We start from the raw sequence: 18775 nt of genomic DNA on the forward strand, positions 1-18775 counted from the left end.
GATCATCTATGTGGCGCACAGCTTAGCCTGTATCCTCATCGCCACATTATACGCAGTCTCTCACAGCAGGCCCACGTCTGTACGTTCTTTCAATCATAATTTTACGGATAGTATGAATCTTCCCTAATTAGATTTAACTACTCCTGTTGTACATGTCATCGCCGCCTTTGTCCCACAACATCAGTCAGTCGACACAACACCGCGGCGCTCGTCCATGTGTGCCGCATAGCGACGCCATCGCGGGTTCAGCACGTAAACGGGGATGCCCAGGAGGAAGCAGGCGCCAAAGACGCCGGCCAGTACGCCATAGGCATAGGCGTACCCGCCCCTGTCCATCAGCGGCGTCAGCCCATAGGTCCAGCCAAACGAGATGATGTTTTTGGTGCCGACCACCATGACGAGGGCCGGACCGGGGTGCTTGGGCGCGGCCTCGGCGGCAAACGTCGTGGTGACAATCAGGACGGTGACCCAGGCGACCGAGTAGAGCGTGTAGGCGACGACGATGCCCCAGGACGAAGCGCTCGCGCTAGCGGCGGTGAAGCCGTAGAGGAGGAGCATGGCCATGCCCAGGAGCGCGGGCGGGACGAGGACAAGGAGGCGGTGCTCGGGCTTGTGCACGCCAGCGTTGCGCTTGGCCAGCCACAGCACGAGCCGGTCGCCGGCGAGCGTCGCGTACGCCGCACCCAGCAGCGCGCCGACAATGGAGCCGACGTTGACCAAGCCCACGTCCTGGGCGGCCCAGCCCTTGGCCTGGAGGACGGCGTCGTAGGTCAGGGACATGTCGACGACACAGCCGAGGGTGATGGAAGCGGACAGGACCACAAAGAGAATGGCCGGGGACGTCATGCACTGCGCCATGCGGAGCCATGAGAGGACAATCATGCGGAACGGGCGGGGGTGCGGCGTGGACCACGGCTTGATTTTTTGCCAGTAGCTGCGGCGTGTAGTGGGGTGTTCCGTGTCTTGCGCCGCACCATCCTGCTGCATCTCCATCTCCGCGAGGTGGACGTCGGCCTGACTGTCTGGAAGGACGTGCGTGACGCCAAACTCGTCGGTGATGACGACAACGCCGTCGATGCTGGTGGCCGGACGGCTGAAGCGCGTCTCGAAGCCGCAGAAGAAGGTCAGGACGATGCCGACGCCGACGAGAATGGCAAAAATCCAGTAGTACCAGCGCCAGCCCAGGTTGGCGCCGATGTAGCTGCTGGCAATGTTGAGCGCCGCGCTGAAGATGCTCTGCACCATCCAGTAGAGGCCAAACACCCTGCCGCGCTGGTGCAGGTAGGTGACCTCGGTGAGCATCAGGGGCAGCAGCGACTCGGACGCGCCCGTGGCGAGGCCCTGGATGGTGCGCGTGGCCAGGTGCGCCTTGTAGTTGTTCTGTGCGGCGGAGCCAATGGTGGCGGCCAAGAGCACGACGCTCGAGAAAAGGAACACGGGCCGGCGTCCAAAAGCAAGCGAGACGGGCAGGATGAGGTAGTTGCCGAGGCCAATGCACAGGTTCGGGATGGTGAGAAGGAAGGTGATGTGGTTCGCGTCGTAGCCTTGCGGCATGTACAGCTGAAAGAAGATGCCCAGAATGGGACCGAGGCCGCCAGCAAGAGCCAGACTCAGGAGAGCTGGGAAACACAAACATTAGCAGTGGACCTTGCACGGAAGCACACACACACACACCGTCAAGGCACTTACAGAACCAACAACAGCAGACAATGACGGCAGCCTTCTCCCACGTCTTGAAATTGAGGGGATCGTTGGGGTTGGTCGAGGGGATTGGCAGCCGGCGGATCTTGCCATCTCGGCCGACCAGAAGCGCATTGCCCTCGATGTGCTCGTGGGCCACCGCCACCTTGGAAGCCTTGGACGTGTCCGAGTGCATGTCCGACACGACGTGCGCCAGCTGCGGCTTCTCTGGGTTCTCTGCGTCGGCCATGGCGATGAATGGATGGTTTGTTGTTTGCCCTCCGCGTTAGGAAACGCAGATCCTTTGCATTGCAAGTGCTCTGCCAGTCGTTCCTATTTAAGCAACTAAAGGACCCTTAGTTACCACGAGCTCGGCTCCACGAAATGCACCCCGGAAAACGAATGGGGCTAGGCCCAGCATCAGCGCTGTCACTTCCCCGCACAAACTGCCAGACTAGTTGGTCAGGGCATGAACCGAGCCGGACCCACTTCGGAGCCGGGCCGAGATTGCGTGGGAGGCGGTTCAGCGCCATGTGCACTTTCGGAAGGAGCAGTCTGTAAGTGGAATAAATGGGAGAAAACCCTCTACGAGTATAAACGCATGCTCTGTTCGACACTCGTGCGTCTGTCATTGGCACATCATTGGGACATCCACTCCAGTGCACGCAAAATTCAAAATGACTACGACTGAGACTGTGACTGCTTCGACGGGCGCTGCGCCCGTCGTCACCCTTCCTGCATCCGGCTACCGCATGAAATGCGATGGAACGGATCCCAAGTTCGGCGACTTTCGCGACGACCTTGTCCGCGACGGCTATGCGGTCGTCAAGGGCGCTGTTCCGCGCGAGAGAGCCCTCGCGTATGCAGACAAGATGTATGCTCTGCTCGAGTCCTTGTACGTGTCCTCCCTATGTTCATGCACACCTTGCAATAATATGTTGTACTATCACTAACGCACGACAGCAACCTTGGCTACAACCGCAACGACCCCTCCACGGTCCACCCCGACAAGCTGCCCGTCATCAACGAAAAGGGCATGCTGCTCCCGTACGGTGCTTGCCACGAGGACTTTGTGTGGGCGATTCGTGCGGAGCCCGCCGTGTGCGGCGCCTTCGAAAAGGTGTACGGCACCGAGGATCTGCTGGTGTCGTTTGACACGATCAACTACGGCTTCAGCCACCGGGCCCACCTGCCGCCCAACAACCCGTGGCCGCACCAGGACCAGGACCCCGAGCGACCCGGGTTCCGCTGCCTCCAGGGCCTCGTCAACCTGCTGCCCAACGGGCCCAACGACGGCGGCCTGATTGTCTGCCGGGGCGGCCACGCGCTCAGCGAGCAGTTCCACAACGAGATCCGCGGCACCGAGGAGCCCATTCCGGCGTGGACCAAGGAGTGGTACGGCTTCACGGACAAGGGCATGCAGTGGCTCAAAGACCACCAGCTCGAATGGATCAAGGTCGACGCCGAGCCCGGTGACTTGATTTTGTGTACGTCTGTGTCTTTTTGGTGTCTGCCTGTTTCGTAAATTTTGGAGGTACAAGACTGACCGTCGGCAGGGGACTCGCGGACGCCGCATTACAACGTGCCCGCCACTGGCACGCAGGACAGACTCGCCACGTACACGTGCTTCATGCCGGTGGCCGATGCCTCGCAGGAAGATCTGATCCGCAAAAAGGCGGCCTACGAGAGTAAGCAAACGTAGTGGTTGCAACCCGTTTCAACGCACCAGTATGCACTGCTAACAAACAGCAGAGAGAGTCGGGACGACACACTGGCCCAATGCCCTGCACTCGGGCACCAACGAGGCCACTCGTAATGGCAAGCCCGATCACGTAAAGAGAGACAGGCCTCTCAACGACGCCGTGCTGAGCGAGCGGGCCTTTAAATTGACGGGCATTCCCTACATTAAAGTGTAACGGGGGAGCAGACTGTAGTAGATTATGGCTTTACGGGCATTAAATTGAGACCATAGATTTTCTTTAAACAGAAGACAAATTTGATAACACCTATTTTTGCAAGATGAAAAATATGCCTCCTAACGATTTCCGGACTACACCGTGATCCGTCTCCACATGCCGACACAGTCCACCAGCTTCTCGGAGAATAAAGAGTTGCGACACTAAGACTAATACCCCGCTTGCGTCCTGGGTCACCGAGAACGAAGGCGATGGCACAAGATATTAGTCCTTGAGGAGCCCCTTCTGCTCTCCAGCTGCAAAGTGAATCAACCGCATTATTTTCGAGCTTTTTTTTCAGTGTTTTTATTTTGTTCGTTTTGTTCTTTTGTTCTATTATTCTTTTCCCCCGTACACATCCCCATGTCGTCTGCCTCCGCCGCACCCAGCAAACGCATCCGTTTGAGCCTCGCGTGCAACAACTGCCGCAAGCGCAAGGTCCGATGCGACACCGAGACGCCCAAATGCCGCAACTGCTGGCTGCGCGACGAGGACTGCGAGACCACGGACCCGCGGTACCCGGAAAACGGGCCGACCAACGTGCGCCGATGGGCCACCAAGGACGGCCTGATGCCGGGGCAGAACCCGGCCGCAACTCATCGTAACCAGGCGCAGATTCCGAAACACGGCCCGGTTCAGGCTCGGAGTGGAGCGGACGCGTCCACCCCCATGAGACATGCCTTGTCCACGAGTCCCGCGGGCACCGCAACCAGTATTGGCAGTATTGGCAGCATGGGAAGCATGGGAAGCATGAACAGCATTGGCAGCGCCACGGCCGACACCGTGTCGTGGGTGTCCAGGGGATACCAGACAAGCATCAGCAGCATCAGTGCTGCTGGCGGACGCGATACTGGAATCCGTGCGAATGACAACGAGACCGAGACCGAGACCGAAACCGATGCAGACTTTGCTGTCAACACCGAGAGCAGCACGTCACACAGAATAAAGGTGAGTGTGAGCCCTCCCTGCTTCCAGTGTTTTTCCGCGTCTTCTTGCTCACATCCATTCCACTGTTTCCCCCTCTACAAGTATATGGGCGGCAGTAGTGTCCAGTGCTTGTCCGCCTTTGTCAACATCTACCTCCGCCGCAAAGGGCTCCCGAGCATTTCCTCGCATTTCCTGGGCGGCATGCGCCACGTCGAGGAGTTTCCTCTGCCGTTCCCGCTCTCGCTGACCACGCGGCTCCCGCCTTTGCCGGATCCGCCGGCCCTCGTCGCCTGTCTCGACACGTACTTTACGAGGATCTGGCCCATCTACCCCGTCGTCGACCGCGCCGCCGTCGAGGCAGACATTCTCTTCTTCCAGCGGGCCGACTACGTCGCGCCACACGCGCACACGCAGCTGACCCAGTCCCACGTGCCCCGTCTGGTCATCATCTTCGCCATCGTGGCCATCGGCACCGAAGAGGCGGCCGGCGCGCCCACCGAGCTCGGCAGCACCTTTGTCACCGCCGCGTACAGCCTGCTGGCCCATCTCGTGGGCACGCCGTACCTATCGAGCGTGCAGGCGCTGCTCCTCCTGGCCGTCGCGCTGCGGTGCCGATGCAAGGAAGGGCAGGCATGGCACGTCGTCGCACAAGCCGTTCGCGTGGCGCAGTCCATCGGCCTGCACCGGCAGATTCGCCGGAGAGACCAGGACGGGGTTGCAGGGGCTGCAGGGGTCGATCTGCACGCCCGTGTCTGGTGGTCGTGCTATGCCCTAGAAAAGCTCATGGAGTTAGAAACGGGGCGGCCGTCGGCCATCACCGACGACGACATCGACCAAGCCGTCCCGTCCAAGGAGACGTGCGACGTCTTCGCGCTCTGGGTCGCTCTGGCACGCATCCTCAGCCAAATCAGCAGACAGCTGTACCGACAAAAGCCAGCCTCGGCGTGGCATCTCCTATCCGAGATCGGCGCCCTGGACCAACAGCTACTGGCGTGGGAGAAGGGCCTGCCAGACGCGGACGGCATCACCAGCCCGTCGCAGCCGCACCAGCCGCACCAGCCGCACATTTCGAGTTTTCTGACGCTGCAGTACCATCAGGCACAGACCACCCTGCTCCGTGCCTCCCTCGTCTTCCCCACGCAGTTCTTCGTCGACGAGGTCAGGCGTCTCGGCCCACGGCTGCCCTCGTACGCCCGTCTCCTGCAGGCCGAGAACATCTGCACCGCCACCGCGCGCGCCACCATCCACCGTGTGCTGAGCGACAGCGAGGACGGCCTCGAACGCAGCCACGACGCCGCCGCGACGCTCCTTGTGTCGAGCACACAGCTCTTCCTTGCCGCCGTCGTCCTGGCTCTCCACATTGTCAAGAACCCCACCAAACGCCTCGTCCGCGCCGACCTCGAGCTGCTCATCACCGCCACCGAGCATCTGGAGCTGCAGTTTTCCCGCGGCGGCCAGCATCCGGCGTTTGTGCGCGGATTCGAGACGCTGCGGACAAGCGTGGCGGCCGCCGTCAGCAGCAGCGTGGAGGAAGAGCAGCGTCGTAGTGGTGCTGGCGGTAGTGGAGGAGCAGGGCCATCAAAGTCGACGCCGCCGGATCCGGGGCCGGACCTGGATGCCATGCACCAAGGAGACCGGGATCCTTACGTGTCCGGCATCACGCCGGACTTTTCCTTGTTTGGCGTGGGAGACGACATTTCCATGGACGAGCTGTGGGGCGCCATCGGGACGTATTCGCTTCTCGAGCCAGCCCTGGACCTGGATGACCCGTCACTCCAGCCACCCCCGCCTTGATGATGATGCGGCCAACCTGTCTTTGTAGAAAGCAGGCCGGCACCGTGACTGGTCAAGCGAGGTACCCAGGTTCTAGGGCCTGTCATATTACGTCTTAGCCGTTGGAAAATGTCTAGAAATAACACAACCCAAATCTTGAGCACCTGATCGTATAGTCGTCGCCGAAACCAATAAGTGTATTGTCACCCTTGGCTGCATAGCAAAAAATATACGGAGGAATCCCTGTACATCATAACTGCCCACCGAAGCTGTCAGTCGATTCCGTCGGCAATTGACTGGCGCAGATGCCAGCTAAGACAATACCGATTGTCCTCCCACACAAACAGCAAACGCCAACGGCACATCAATGGCCAGCAGACATTAGCTTCAACAGGCAACGGACCACCCGGTGGACGTTACTCAGCAACCACCTCAGCTCGACGCCAGGTACAAAGTCGTACGACACGGCGCTTCGTCTATATTCCGAACGCAATTCAAGTATCAATTGCATCCATTGCCGTTGGCATCGCATCGCTGCAACTGCTAATCAGTCAAGACACTGTTGAGATTTAACAAGGCCAACAACGCTCCCACCGCTACGTCATCATGACCTCCTCGCCATTTGCCGTGTACAACGATGCGGTCCGGTCGCTGTTCGGCCCGGAACCGAAACTCGAGATGCTGTTCGAGAACAACGACTACCCATTTGCGCACGGGGCCGGCGTGTTTGTGGCCCGCGACAACGTCCTGTTCGTGACCAGCAACCTGTACCGAGCGCGGTCTCACGAGGTCGCTGCTGCCGCGTACTCGAGCAACAAGGCCATCCAGATCACCAAGGTCAAGCTGCCGCCGGCCACCAACGGCGATAGCAGTCATGGTGGCAACAGCAGTGCCTACGGCGTCCAATGCGAAGAAATCAACCCCGAGGGCATCGCGATGGCCAACGGCGGCGCCCACTACGGCGACGACAGCGTTGTCTTCTGCGCGCAGGGCAGCAAGGAGCGCGTCGGCGGGCTGGTCGTGATGGACACCACGCCGCCCTATGCGACGCGCCCGCTTGTGTCGTCCTTTTTCGGCCGGCCCTTCAACTCGCCCAGCGACGTGGCCGTCGCCCGCGACGGCGCCGTCTGGTTCACCGACCCTAGCTACGGCTTCGAGCAGGGCATCCGCACTCTCCCGCAGCTGCCCAACCAGGTCTATCGCTACGACCCGGCCGCGCACAGCCTCCGCGCCGTGGCCGACGGCTTCGGCCGCCCCAACGGCATCTGCTTCAGCCCCGACGAGTCCGTCGTCTACATCACCGACACCGACGGGATCCACGGCGACGGCTCCACCGACCCGTCGCGTGCATCCACCATCTACGCCTTTGATGTCGCCACGTACCACGACCAGCCCTTCTTAGTCAACCGCCGCCTCTTTGCCATGGCCGACACCGGCATCCCCGACGGCATCAAGGTCGACGTCCACGGCAACGTCTACAGTGGCTGCGGCGACGGCATAAACATCTGGTCGCCCAGCGGTGTTCTGCTCGGCAAGATCCTCGTCGCGGGCGGCACGGCCAACTTGTGTTTCGGTCGCAACGGCGAGCTGTTTCTTCTCAACGAACACAAGCTGTGGCGGGCCACACTGGCCGCGTCGACCAAAGGGGCGCTGCTCGGCATATGAGTCGTCGGAGGCGGGACATGTGATCTGGGCGTGAATAACGAGTGGTGTCAATTAGTCATTTGAAGCAATTGGTGCAATCGAAGTGATCAGTCATGACCCTTGGACGCTAGACTTCTGTCGCAAGGAAAGGTACTGCCGTGTATAAATAACCTATCACGGTCGGCCTTCCTTTCATTCGATTACCTGAAAAATAATGCAGCAATCTCATCATCTTACCGTCACCACAACAGCTCTGAATTGACACATCCCAAATCACCCACCATGCCATGTCTCACGAGTGGCGCGAAACTGCGAACAGGCCCGGTCGGCCCCCTGCGCGACCGCTGTGCCCTCTGCTCTGTCGAACGCACCGGGCTGATTCTGTGTTCTGGATGCCGTGCTGTCCGCTACTGCAGCCGTGCGCACCAGGATGAACATCAGCCGTCGCACAAGCCTGTCTGCAATGGCATCGAAAGTGACCGCGAAAGCCTCGCTTACTGGGAACGCATGATTTGCAAACAGAAGGGAGACGTTAAGTCCGATTGCCAGGCCATCGAGATACATGTCGACCACCACACCGAACTCCTCGACGTGTTCAAGTACATACGCTATCGCTTCATTTTGGCCAACCATCTGCGCTTCATAGGCACGCCCGATGGCGTCCGCGAGGCTGCCGACCACATGTTGGACATGCTGCGGATGAACCGGGGCGACTACATGTTTGTGCAGCACTTTATTCCAGCCGCGCTGCTGCGGCTGGACCGCGACCAAGATGCGTACGACTTTATGAAGTGGTGCTCGACGCTAGTCGAGGACGACAACTACGACTGGGGCGCTGTGAGCGAGCCATTCATGAATCTCAAGGACGAGGACGTCCTGGAAGATCCCAACTTTGTCATGCCCAGATTTCCCAGAATCAGCCACCTGGCGTGCATGCTGCTCCTGAAGATGAAGCTGCTGGTCGACATTCGCGGCATCAAGACCACGCGTTGCATCCTGGCCCGCAACAGCCCGCTACCGCCAGAACTGATCCTAGCTATTGCGCACGATGTGGTCCGCAGTCCCATTGCCAAGGCACGGCTTGTCCGCAAGCCGTCCTCGCATCTCAACACCATCGAGGTTAAGCTAGTGCGCCAGGTGGCCCGGCTCGGTCGCGCTATATGTGACGACGACTACAATTTTTTTACCTTCCTTTGCGACCCCGACGAGGCCCTCGCCATGCACCCAGAAAGGTTCAGTTCTTACTTCTTCGACTACTCCTCGGTCATGCAGCGGGCGTACTCCGCCATCCGGGAGACGGCCGGCGTCTTGGAGATTCTCAAGGCCACGCGCCTGGTGGTCAAACGTGACTGGGAAGACAAGGTGGTCGATATGCTCGAGGACATCAGGAAGCACGAGAAGGCAGGCCACGAACGCACAGAAGCGGAACTTTTGTACGACGTCAGTCTCGACCGCATCTGGGATTACCTCGATTGGGCCGTGCAGGATGCCTCGTACCCGGGACGCTGGTCGAATCGGCCGTCCGAGAGGTACATAAAGAGGAGACGTGAGTGGGCAGCTAAAGAGGAGGCGGAGAAGGAAAGGGCCGAGATGGGCAGGGATACTGATGAAGAAGACGATGACGATGACGAAGAGAAGCGACAGCGGTGTGACAATGGAGAAAAATAATTCAAACGTCCGAAAAAGGCATCAATATCGGCCATCTAAACTACAATACACACAACATGAATCAAGTATGATATCGATTGACATCATTCTATCAAGTGAGAAACTTTTGCATGTACCTTTCGGCTGACCCATTATACGCGACCTTTCAGTCTATCGATCAATACCATCGGACTAAATTCCGCTCCGTATTGTCACAGGCTGTAACCTCGTATTTCACCTCGCTAGGTAAAGGCCATGAAAAGGAGACAGCAACCGCGTCGATGGCGGCTACAGATAGCATTATGACGCCTCCAACCGAACTTGATACTACAACGACAAGTAGTGGTAGCAAACAACAATGAGTGTATGTGGTGACACTCTCAGCCCAGCAAAGAGCACACCATTCCAATGATTCTTCGTTTTGTTCCAAATGAAGCTTTGCCCAAAATCGTGGCTCGAGATTATCTTTAAGCCACCTTGCATCCTCTGGATGTGTCAGTAGGAACCGAATATCCTCGGGTATGATGGTCATATCGCAACGAAGTTTTGACCGAATAACCCGGCGATGCATTGCTGCATCAAGCTGTGCAAGTTTCTTGCCTGGCAGGCGTCGAACCGGTCGCCTCGAGAAGGGATACTTTCTCAATTTAGATTGTACTTCCGCGGGCAAGGTTTCCTGAATAGCAATACTGTTCAAGCATTAGTAGACGGAAGCTTCACGACGTTGTGAGGTTCTGCTTACAGGGATTCTCCCGTCCACTTATACCACAGAACTGACGGATCTTCAGGAGGCTCGACATGGCCATGATCGATAAGGAAGTAGCAGTTACGGTTCGCATAACCAGATTCGTGACCGTAGACATTCCAACGGTCCTGATGCCAATCGAAGTCGCGGTTCCAGTGGTGCTGGCAGATGAGGTTTCTCATGAACTCGACTCGTTCGTCATAATCATTTCCTGGCACAAGACTCGTTGTTGTCTGCACCAAAATCCGCAATGGTCCCGTCCATTTTTTCTCCGGATCTTGTAGCGGCGCCTTTGGTTCCACGACGGATATTTCCATGACAGTTACGGAGAGATAGGGGATGGGAAGGGAGGGATTCCGCAGATTCCTAACGGCGCCGGCCCTTCAAAGTGGAGCTCATGGGGTTTGTGCGAAGGTGCGAAGCAATGTTGAGATCGATAGGTAACACGGAGCTGGGAGCTAACACAAACTCAGTACGGCGAGCGATGCAAAAGAGGCGACTTGCGACGCGGCATGATCACGACAAGGGTTCCACGCAGTTGAAGGCGGGAGACAACGGCGAGCAGAAAGGAGGACATTATGCGCGCAAAACATGCCTCAGACAGTCGTCCATTTTGGGGGGGATAACGAACTACACGCAGAGGAGTTGCTCAGTTACTGTTCGTTGTAGACATGTGGGGAGACAGCTGACTAATAACAATTCGCTGTATGCCTTTATAAGAATATTAGTCACTATATGCATATACCTAACATCTCGCACTGCCTTATCTTATCGCGATAGAGGAGAGCATTCGGTGGCTGAGATTTTTCCCTGTGCCCCACAATAACTTTTCCTGTATATCGTACTTTGTCGAATCTTTTTTGCCAGCCAACAACGTCGCGCACAACAGACGACTCGAACGACGGCCGCTTCCCCCGTCTTGAAACACATCTCGTTGTCCTCCCGCCGTTTTCTGTGATAGCGACACTCGATCGACACGACGAAAAGACAAACTGAAACGAATAGACGTTCCCCCCGAACTACAAACTCTGTCGACACTTAGCAAGAGACCTTCAGAGCAACCGCCAAGATGCCTCAGGTGCGCTTTCCCACGCGGGGTGGATGAAAGGACTATGATGTCGACCAGCTCATTGTCCGACGCAATACTAACATGGTTGTTGCCAGAACGATTACATGGAGAGGCACCTGAAGCTTCATGGTCGCCGACTGGACCACGAAGAGCGCCTCCGGAAGAAGACGGCGCGCGAGGGCCACCGCAAGTCCAAGGATGCACAGAACCTGCGCGGTCTGCGGGCCAAGCGCCAGCAGGAGGCACGCCGCAAGGAGAAGATCCAGATGAAGAAGACGATCAAGGCGCACGAGGCACGCAACGTCAAGTCGAGCGACGCGCCGCGCGACGACGACGAGGACCGCGAGGCGCTGCCGCACTACCTGCTGGACCGCGCGGGCGAGCGCAACGCCAAGGCCCTGAGCACGGCCATCAAGAACAAGCGCAACGAGAAGGCGGCGCGGTTTGCGGTGCCGCTGCCCAAGGTGCGCGGCATCTCGGAGGAGGAGATTTTCTCAGTGGTGAAGACGGGCCAGAAGACCAAGAAGAAGGCGTGGAAGCGCATGATTACGAAGCCGACGTTTGTGGGACCGGATTTCACGCGGGGGCCCGTCAAGCTGGAGCGCTTCATCCGGCCGATGGCGCTGCGCAAGAAGAAGGCGAACGTGACGCATCCCGGGCTGGGCGTGACGGTGCTGCTGCCGATCCTGAGCGTCAAGAAGAACCCGCAGGATCCCATGTACACGCGGCTGGGTGTGCTGACCAAGGGCACCATCATCGAGGTGGACGTCAGCGACCTGGGCATGACGACGACGACGGGCAAGGTGGTCTGGGGTCGGTGGGCGCAGATCACCAACAACCCGGAGAACGACGGCTGCGTGAACAGCGTGCTGCTCGTGTGAGTGGGGCGTGTGTCCCTTCGTCGTTTTCGTCTCCTTGTCTTGTTTTTCATCTACTCGGCGGTCCCTTGATCTGTATCTAAAGGGCCGTTGTTCTGGCATTTTGCTGCTTGGTTCGGCGTCGGCGTTGCTGTTCTTTTATCATAGGCTTTGTTTCTTTGTTCACATATCATTCTTTGACCCCTTTTAAGGCTGGTCAATTGCATAGATACTAAATACGGGAGTACTTGGGAATATACAACGGTTCTACCAGAAACTTTGATGCCATTTTTCGCTTTTGGTGAGGAATTGACTGCACAGGCGGGACCTAGACGGCCGCTATCGATTGGTGTGTTACAGTGGACCGGCTCCCCAGCACCCTGACGCCGCAGCCCACTTTAGCCTTGCGCGGGGTCCGTCTCAGCACAGCCATTCAGGTTGTCTTCATCCTCCTCCTTGACGACCTTTCCACCTTGATCCTGCGCCACCCAACTACTATCGCACATTGATTGTCCATCGACCTCACATTCGGCTTGCTGGCTGGCCCGGCGCTGCTTTGACCGTTCTTACCTTTTCCGACGACACATTCCACTCACGCGTCACCATGCAGTCTGGCATCTCAGGTGCGTATACAGAGAACCGTGTCTTCAACATGTCCTTCGTTTGCTAATGCTGTCCTGCCTCCCACAGCCTCCAAGGAGCTGGTCGCCCAGTTCAACACGCTGCTCGAGTCCGACCGCCACTTTGGCCTTCTCGCCACCATCACCGGCGAGGCCCTGACGCCGCTCGAGCTGCTGACCCCGTCCTCGGGCGCGCCGGCGTCTGAGGCGTCCTTTGCCAGCAACGTCGACGCCCTGCTCGTGCCCCGCCTCCAAGAAAAGCAGCCGCTCTACATTCTGCTGCGCCGCTACGACACCAGCCCGTACCTGGTGGCCGCGACGTACGTGCCGGACGCGGCGCCGGTGCGGCAAAAGATGCTGTTTGCGTCGACGCGGCTGGCGCTCGTGCGCGAGCTCGGCAGCGAGCATTTCCGCAAGCAGCTGTTTGTGACGGCGGCCGAGGAGCTGACGGGGGCCGGGTTCAAGAAGCACGACGCGCACGAGGCGCTGGACGCGCCGCTGACGGAGGAAGAGCGCGAGCTGGGGGCGGTCAAGCGCGCCGAGCAGGAGGCGGGGCGCGGCACGGCGACGCGCGAGATCCACCTGAGCAGCCATTTCAAGATGCCGCTGACGGATGGGGCGCTGGCTGCGCTCAAGGACCTGGACGGCGGGCGGACGCTGGTGATTCTGAAAATCAACCCCGACACCGAGATTGTCGAGCTCGACGACGTGTCGGACGGCCGCGGCGTGTCGACGGTGGACGACGTCGTGCGCACGGTGTCGGCGACGGAGCCGCGGTTCACCTTCTTCCGGTACACGCACACGCACGAGGGCGCCGAGTCGAGCCCGCTGCTCTTCTTCTACACGTGCCCGGCGTCCCCCGGCACCAAGGCCATCAAGTTCCGGATGATGTACCCGCTGATGAAGCGGGCCGTGTTGGGGGTGGCTACGGGCGAGGCGGGCCTGACGCTGGAGAAGAAGTTTGAGGTGGAGGAGGCCTCGGAAATCAGCGAGGCGACCGTGCTGGCGGAGCTGCACCCGCAGGTGGAGACGCGCAAAGCGTTTTCGCGGCCGAAGCGGCCGGGTCGGTAGAGGTCTGGAGATACGACGCGGTGGGCGAAGCAACGTACAGGTACGGTTTATGTTATTTGACTTTGAATTGCTTTTATACGTCTCTTTTATATACAAAAAAGAAGGGAAAGCCAGAAATGCTATTTCATAACCACGACGTCAAAACGAGACAGAAAGAGACAAGAAGGAAATGAAAATGGTGGCAACTGAAAACGATGGGAAACGACTCTATATGCATAGTCCGCTGACCGAAAACGGAACAAGGGAACGAGTGAGGCAAGAAAACCTGTCCCGAGACCATACTTTTAGCTGAGACAAAGGAAGAAACAAAAGAAAGACAACCCCCAACCGTCTACTCCTCGTACTTGTCTGCCTTGAGGGACAGCGGGCCGCTCTTCTCCAGCTTCGACCGCAGGTACTCGTACACGGTAAACGTCACGGCCTGGCCGGGCGCCACGCGCATAATGCGCGGCGTGATGCCCTTGTAGAAGGCGTGGAAGCCCTCCTGCTTGAACATGTCCGCGGCGATCAGCGACACGCGCTTCCAGGCGCTGACGCCGGGCTGCGCGGGCGTCTTTTGCAGGCGCGTCTTAATGGTGTCAATGGGGGCGTTGCTCAATGGGCCCATGGCGCCGGACACGAGGCCGATGAGGGTGGTTTGGTAGCCGGGGAGCGGCGCGCTGGCGTCGAGGTCGGGTTGCCACTTGCGCAGGGCCTCCTTGAAGTAGGTGTAGGCCGTGAAGTTGACGGCCTGGTTGCTGCCCTGGCGCAGGGCCGTCAGCGACACGCCGCGGTACAGCGCGCCGAAGCCTTCCTCCTTCACCACCGTGTACAGCGCGTGCGCGGCGTTGCGGTACTTGGGTATGTCGAGTGGGTCGGCCATGGAGTGGTGCTGGGCTTGCAGGCGGATCTTGATGACCTCCATGGGCGTGACGACGGCCACGGCCTCGGTGACGCCGGCGGCCAGGCCGGCAATAAACACCTTGCCACCGTCCGGGGTATTGTTGGGGCCCGCCAGCAGCTGCTTGTACCACTCAAAGGACGTGAAGCGGATGGCCATCTTGGGCACGATGCCCGTCAGGACGGCGCCGAGACCCTTGTACAGACCCAGAGGTGTCTCGCGACGGACAATCTCGACACCGGTGCGGACAAAGCCGCGGCGGGGCGCATCCTTGCCGCGGCGGGACAGCTGCATGCGGACCTTGATCGTGTCGAGCGGGTGGCAGACGAGGGCCTCCATCATGCCGGCACCACCGCCGGCTGTGCGTGTTAGCGGTTATCTGGAATGCCAGTTACTCGTAGCCAATGCGCCGGGCATCGTGCGCCGGGAAGGGTCTCGTCCGTCGGCGTTTAGGCCGGTAACAACATAAACAACAAAATCACAGCAAAGACTACGTACCAACCAGGTTAATGGCCGCCGACGCCGGCTTCTTGCTGTCTTTTGACATGTTGGGAGAAGATGTGCGTAGAAAGGGCAGGGGAGGAGAGAAACGTGAAACGTTGAGACGAGGCGGCCCGTTCTCGTTCTTTTCCACAGTCGTGAATCGTGAGTCGTGTCGTGTGATGTCTCGCTCAGGGCTTCCGCGGTTCTCGAAATTCGTCCTTTCGTATCCTATGGGGTTTTGACGACAACCAGTTCATGGACGTGAGGTGTGTGAGAGACTATCAACAAAGTAGATGTGTAATGCTACGCAGATATGAACATGCGAGACAACAGAAAGAAGAGGAGGGCAAAGAAGAAGAAGAAACGAAGCAAAAAGGGGAAGGGAAGGAGGAAGAAAATAAAAAGGAACGACGAAAGACGAACACACGACCTAAAACGAAAACGGAGCCATGAAAAGAATGACTCCAACGAAAGAAGAAAACAAGAAAACGGAAGACGAAACAAGTAGACGAAAAGGAACAACCGAGAATTGGGAGCAGAAAGGTAAGCTAGTCCAAGTTCGATAGCTTCATCGGAAAGGTCGTTGGAGCTTCAGTCCCGCGCCGTTTTGCAACAGAAAAACTACCAAATACAGAGTGAAACTAGCCGGCACATGCTTTTCACTACGGAGCACAGCATACTTTGTATGGGATCATCAACAATTTGCCCTCCGCGTTTCGCCGCACGCTTTGCCAGGAAGCGACGGTTTGAGTGGAAGGCGTCCAACAGGACAAGACTACGCATGACTCCCCTCAATGGGGATGTTCCCCACGGTGTAAGTGGACAAGGAAGGGGTAAGTGGGTGGCATTGGCTTTGGACTGGAATGGTCTGCTAATGGGAAATGGGGGAGGGGAGCTTCCTCGCTCCCAGGTGGCCGATCCGCGGCTGCACGGAGCAGATCGGCTGAGTCAAAGAACGCAGCAGGTGAAAGACGAGGCGCACAGAAGGCGCAAAGAAGGCGGACGGGAAATACAAAAGAAAGTGTTGTACTTCATAGTGCATGTCCCTTTTGCCTTCACTAAGACCAATTTAGTGCCGTTTTGTCTGGGCCTTGTAGAGGAAAGAGGAAAGGTACAAATAATTTCCTCCACAGTTTGCGGACTAGTTTCGGGATGGAGGTCATTTGTGGGATTTAATCTTTACGATTCGTGTGAAAGTCCAGGGAAAACGGAAGGGTATGTGACTGGACCACAAACGGAAGAGCTATCACTTCTTACCGATGATGCTGCCAATCCCAGGGAGCGGAAGACAGGTACGGCTGCGTGTACACTTGCTCACTTGTTAAAGAAGATGCGCTCACGCGGTCGTCTTGAGGTCGAAGCTTACATGACAATGTGACGGAAGGACGGACTGACGAATTGAAACACTGGGCTCTACAGTCGCATCCAAGTTTGAACCTGGGCCTGGGCCTGGACCATATTGGGTGTTCTGAATGGCTCATTTACTGTTTTCTCCCCTCCTTGGTGCCGGGCGGCCAAAAGCCGAGCACTCGGTGCAGCGGAGGTTTCTGTAAATGCCCAGCTAGGAACTGAGCAGCTGCAGCCACAGACGCGACTTACACGCAAAATAAATGCAAAAATGCAGTTGCGGGCAAGGCCTGTGCTTCTGCAAAACACCACACTGCGCATCAAAATTCTGTGTTCTGGCCATGACGTAGCGACAAGAAGCCATCAGTGCGACAATAGGATTAAGCCATCCGCACAGAATGGGCGTTGCTGGTTGTCAAGACAAGGACGACAAGAAAAGCTTGTGACAATGGAAGTGACTTGTAGACTCGCGCGTTGGGAGTGCCGAATGTGTGTACCACAGTGTCGTAGATCTAAAACGGTTAGAGCAGTCCAGAACAAAGCCGCATGCAGAAGGCACTCAGTTCACACGTGACGGTGCCGAATTCGTACATTCTCTCTCCCAGTCATCAAAGAACCGAGACAATACACAAAGACGGACAACTGATTGATAACCGTCCGCAAGACCATGAATCAGGGAGGACGAGGCAGAGGCAAAACGGAACAGGGTCAGCCAGAAGCCAGAAAAGCTTGTGAAAATGACGTTTTTGTTGAAGAGTTGGCTCAAACCGGCACATCGCCATCTGTTGACTGCATCCTCTGTCCAATACCGGAATATGCCAGAAGTTGTGCAAGGAAAGCACAGCTCAAGTGACCGCATGGCGAAAATGAACATTGGCGACGCGACCGTCGGTTTTGCCTTAACCGAGCTGGAAGCCGAGCTTGTGATTGCTCTCTGTGGGCAAGTTTGTCGTCGTCTGTGGATCTGTCCGCTGTGGGGAAAGACCGCGCTGTAAGTACAGGGCCCAACTGAGTTAATACAGGGCACACAAGCCAGTCCCGTGGTCCTTTTGTGCGACGGAGAAACGAAGGAATTACGAGCTGACGCACGCTTGCGAGCGAGCCCATATTCAAATGTTCTCCAGGGTCCAGTCCAGGAGGGCCAGGCGACGTCAGGATGGGCAGACAATGGAACGGAAAACGGCCGCCTTTGAAGTATGTTCAAATTGGGTGCTTTCCCCAGACCGTAAAACACCCACGAGGCACTCCAATATGGGGCAGCCACGGGTGTTTTCGCGTTGTGGTCATTGGTGACGTCCTTGCAGCCTGGACTGTATCTTACCGTACTGGTGGGGCCCGGCAGTGCGCATTGGGGCCCTGCAAGCCGCCTACCCCAATAAAGAGGAGGTGCCACTGATTGGCCCGCAAAGAACCGAGGCTGCCAAAAGTGCTGGTCCAGAGCCCAGAGGACGAGGACCGCGGACCGCGCATACGACATCAAGACACGAGTCAGAGAGGATCCATTCTCATTGTCGCCCGCGGTTTCTATCCGTCCCCCTGCTTCACTGCGACTGCCCCTCCACTGGCCATCGGAGCATTGGCGAGCGAGGCAAACGGCAAACGACCCCCCACTCCCAATGCCCTTGAGCTGTCCATGCACATCGGAAAGACGAACATCTTTCCGGGTCTTTTTGTGTTTCTCGTGGCCCTCCGTTTTGAGACATGGCCATGAATGACGACATGGGCCACCGTTTTGGACGCCTCTCGGCCATAGGGTCATGCGACCATTTTGTTCCATGCCAATGGGTTCACAGCCGTTCTCGGTTGGACAGTGGCAAAACGCTCACAATGTACTCCACACTCTGAACGGTATACGTCGTAGAGGTGACTGGAACTCGACAAATGCAGGCCGTTGATTGGCGGCACCGTTTGGTGGTTGCCTCTAGTGTTCTGGTACTGGCGACGACCTGACTTTCACATGTCGAGCAAGTGTCAATTGTCCCAATCAGGCAATCGACGTCAATCGAGGACCGACACGACAAGCTGGTTCCCTGTGTCTGGCGTGTGCCTGATGTATGCGTGACGATGACGACGGAAT

The 18775-nt window shown here is 57.7% G+C and overlaps 10 protein-coding genes across 10 annotated transcripts; 7 read left to right on the forward strand and 3 right to left on the reverse strand.

The window, feature by feature from the left end:
* Window positions 1-180: 180 nt before the first annotated feature.
* Window positions 181-1930, reverse strand: SPSK_07333 (MFS transporter; the record flags this gene model as incomplete). The annotated part of the gene is made up of 2 exons (XM_016733997.1): window positions 181-1619; window positions 1690-1930. The coding sequence occupies 2 exons, from the start codon at window positions 1928-1930 to the stop codon at window positions 181-183; spliced, it is 1680 nt and encodes a 559-aa protein (XP_016590800.1).
* A 427-nt stretch (window positions 1931-2357) lies between these two features.
* Window positions 2358-3596, forward strand: SPSK_07610 (uncharacterized protein; the record flags this gene model as incomplete). Its single annotated transcript, XM_016734269.1, has 4 exons — window positions 2358-2575; window positions 2644-3167; window positions 3237-3368; window positions 3433-3596. The coding sequence occupies 4 exons, from the start codon at window positions 2358-2360 to the stop codon at window positions 3594-3596; spliced, it is 1038 nt and encodes a 345-aa protein (XP_016590801.1).
* A 402-nt stretch (window positions 3597-3998) lies between these two features.
* Window positions 3999-6356, forward strand: SPSK_07103 (uncharacterized protein; the record flags this gene model as incomplete). Its single annotated transcript, XM_016733771.1, has 2 exons — window positions 3999-4583; window positions 4665-6356. The coding sequence occupies 2 exons, from the start codon at window positions 3999-4001 to the stop codon at window positions 6354-6356; spliced, it is 2277 nt and encodes a 758-aa protein (XP_016590802.1).
* Window positions 6357-6941: 585 nt separating this feature from the next.
* SPSK_07725 (gluconolactonase) lies at window positions 6942-8000 on the forward strand (the record flags this gene model as incomplete). The annotated part of the gene is made up of 1 exon (XM_016734382.1): window positions 6942-8000. The coding sequence occupies one exon, from the start codon at window positions 6942-6944 to the stop codon at window positions 7998-8000; it is 1059 nt and encodes a 352-aa protein (XP_016590803.1).
* A 261-nt stretch (window positions 8001-8261) lies between these two features.
* Window positions 8262-9647, forward strand: SPSK_07533 (uncharacterized protein; the record flags this gene model as incomplete). Its single annotated transcript, XM_016734194.1, has 1 exon — window positions 8262-9647. One exon carries the CDS (start codon window positions 8262-8264, stop codon window positions 9645-9647), a length of 1386 nt encoding a protein of 461 aa, XP_016590804.1.
* Window positions 9648-9804: 157 nt separating this feature from the next.
* Window positions 9805-10688, reverse strand: SPSK_07842 (uncharacterized protein; the record flags this gene model as incomplete). The annotated part of the gene is made up of 2 exons (XM_016734497.1): window positions 9805-10315; window positions 10369-10688. 2 exons carry the CDS (start codon window positions 10686-10688, stop codon window positions 9805-9807), a joined length of 831 nt encoding a protein of 276 aa, XP_016590805.1.
* Window positions 10689-11440: 752 nt separating this feature from the next.
* On the forward strand, window positions 11441-12321 carry SPSK_07844 (ribosome biogenesis protein NSA2; the record flags this gene model as incomplete). Its single annotated transcript, XM_016734498.1, has 2 exons — window positions 11441-11449; window positions 11536-12321. 2 exons carry the CDS (start codon window positions 11441-11443, stop codon window positions 12319-12321), a joined length of 795 nt encoding a protein of 264 aa, XP_016590806.1.
* A 580-nt stretch (window positions 12322-12901) lies between these two features.
* SPSK_07702 (PTK9 protein tyrosine kinase 9) lies at window positions 12902-13988 on the forward strand (the record flags this gene model as incomplete). Its single annotated transcript, XM_016734359.1, has 2 exons — window positions 12902-12920; window positions 12988-13988. 2 exons carry the CDS (start codon window positions 12902-12904, stop codon window positions 13986-13988), a joined length of 1020 nt encoding a protein of 339 aa, XP_016590807.1.
* A 331-nt stretch (window positions 13989-14319) lies between these two features.
* SPSK_07696 (solute carrier family 25 (mitochondrial citrate transporter), member 1) lies at window positions 14320-15415 on the reverse strand (the record flags this gene model as incomplete). Its single annotated transcript, XM_016734353.1, has 2 exons — window positions 14320-15227; window positions 15367-15415. 2 exons carry the CDS (start codon window positions 15413-15415, stop codon window positions 14320-14322), a joined length of 957 nt encoding a protein of 318 aa, XP_016590808.1.
* Window positions 15416-17513: 2098 nt separating this feature from the next.
* On the forward strand, window positions 17514-17891 carry SPSK_08128 (uncharacterized protein; the record flags this gene model as incomplete). The annotated part of the gene is made up of 2 exons (XM_016734771.1): window positions 17514-17689; window positions 17735-17891. The coding sequence occupies 2 exons, from the start codon at window positions 17514-17516 to the stop codon at window positions 17889-17891; spliced, it is 333 nt and encodes a 110-aa protein (XP_016590809.1).
* Between the last annotated feature and the right edge of the window lie 884 nt (window positions 17892-18775).

The sequence above is a fragment of the Sporothrix schenckii genome, assembly GCF_000961545.1.
Source record: "Sporothrix schenckii 1099-18 chromosome Unknown Cont41, whole genome shotgun sequence".
Taxonomy (NCBI): Eukaryota; Fungi; Ascomycota; class Sordariomycetes; order Ophiostomatales; family Ophiostomataceae; genus Sporothrix; species Sporothrix schenckii.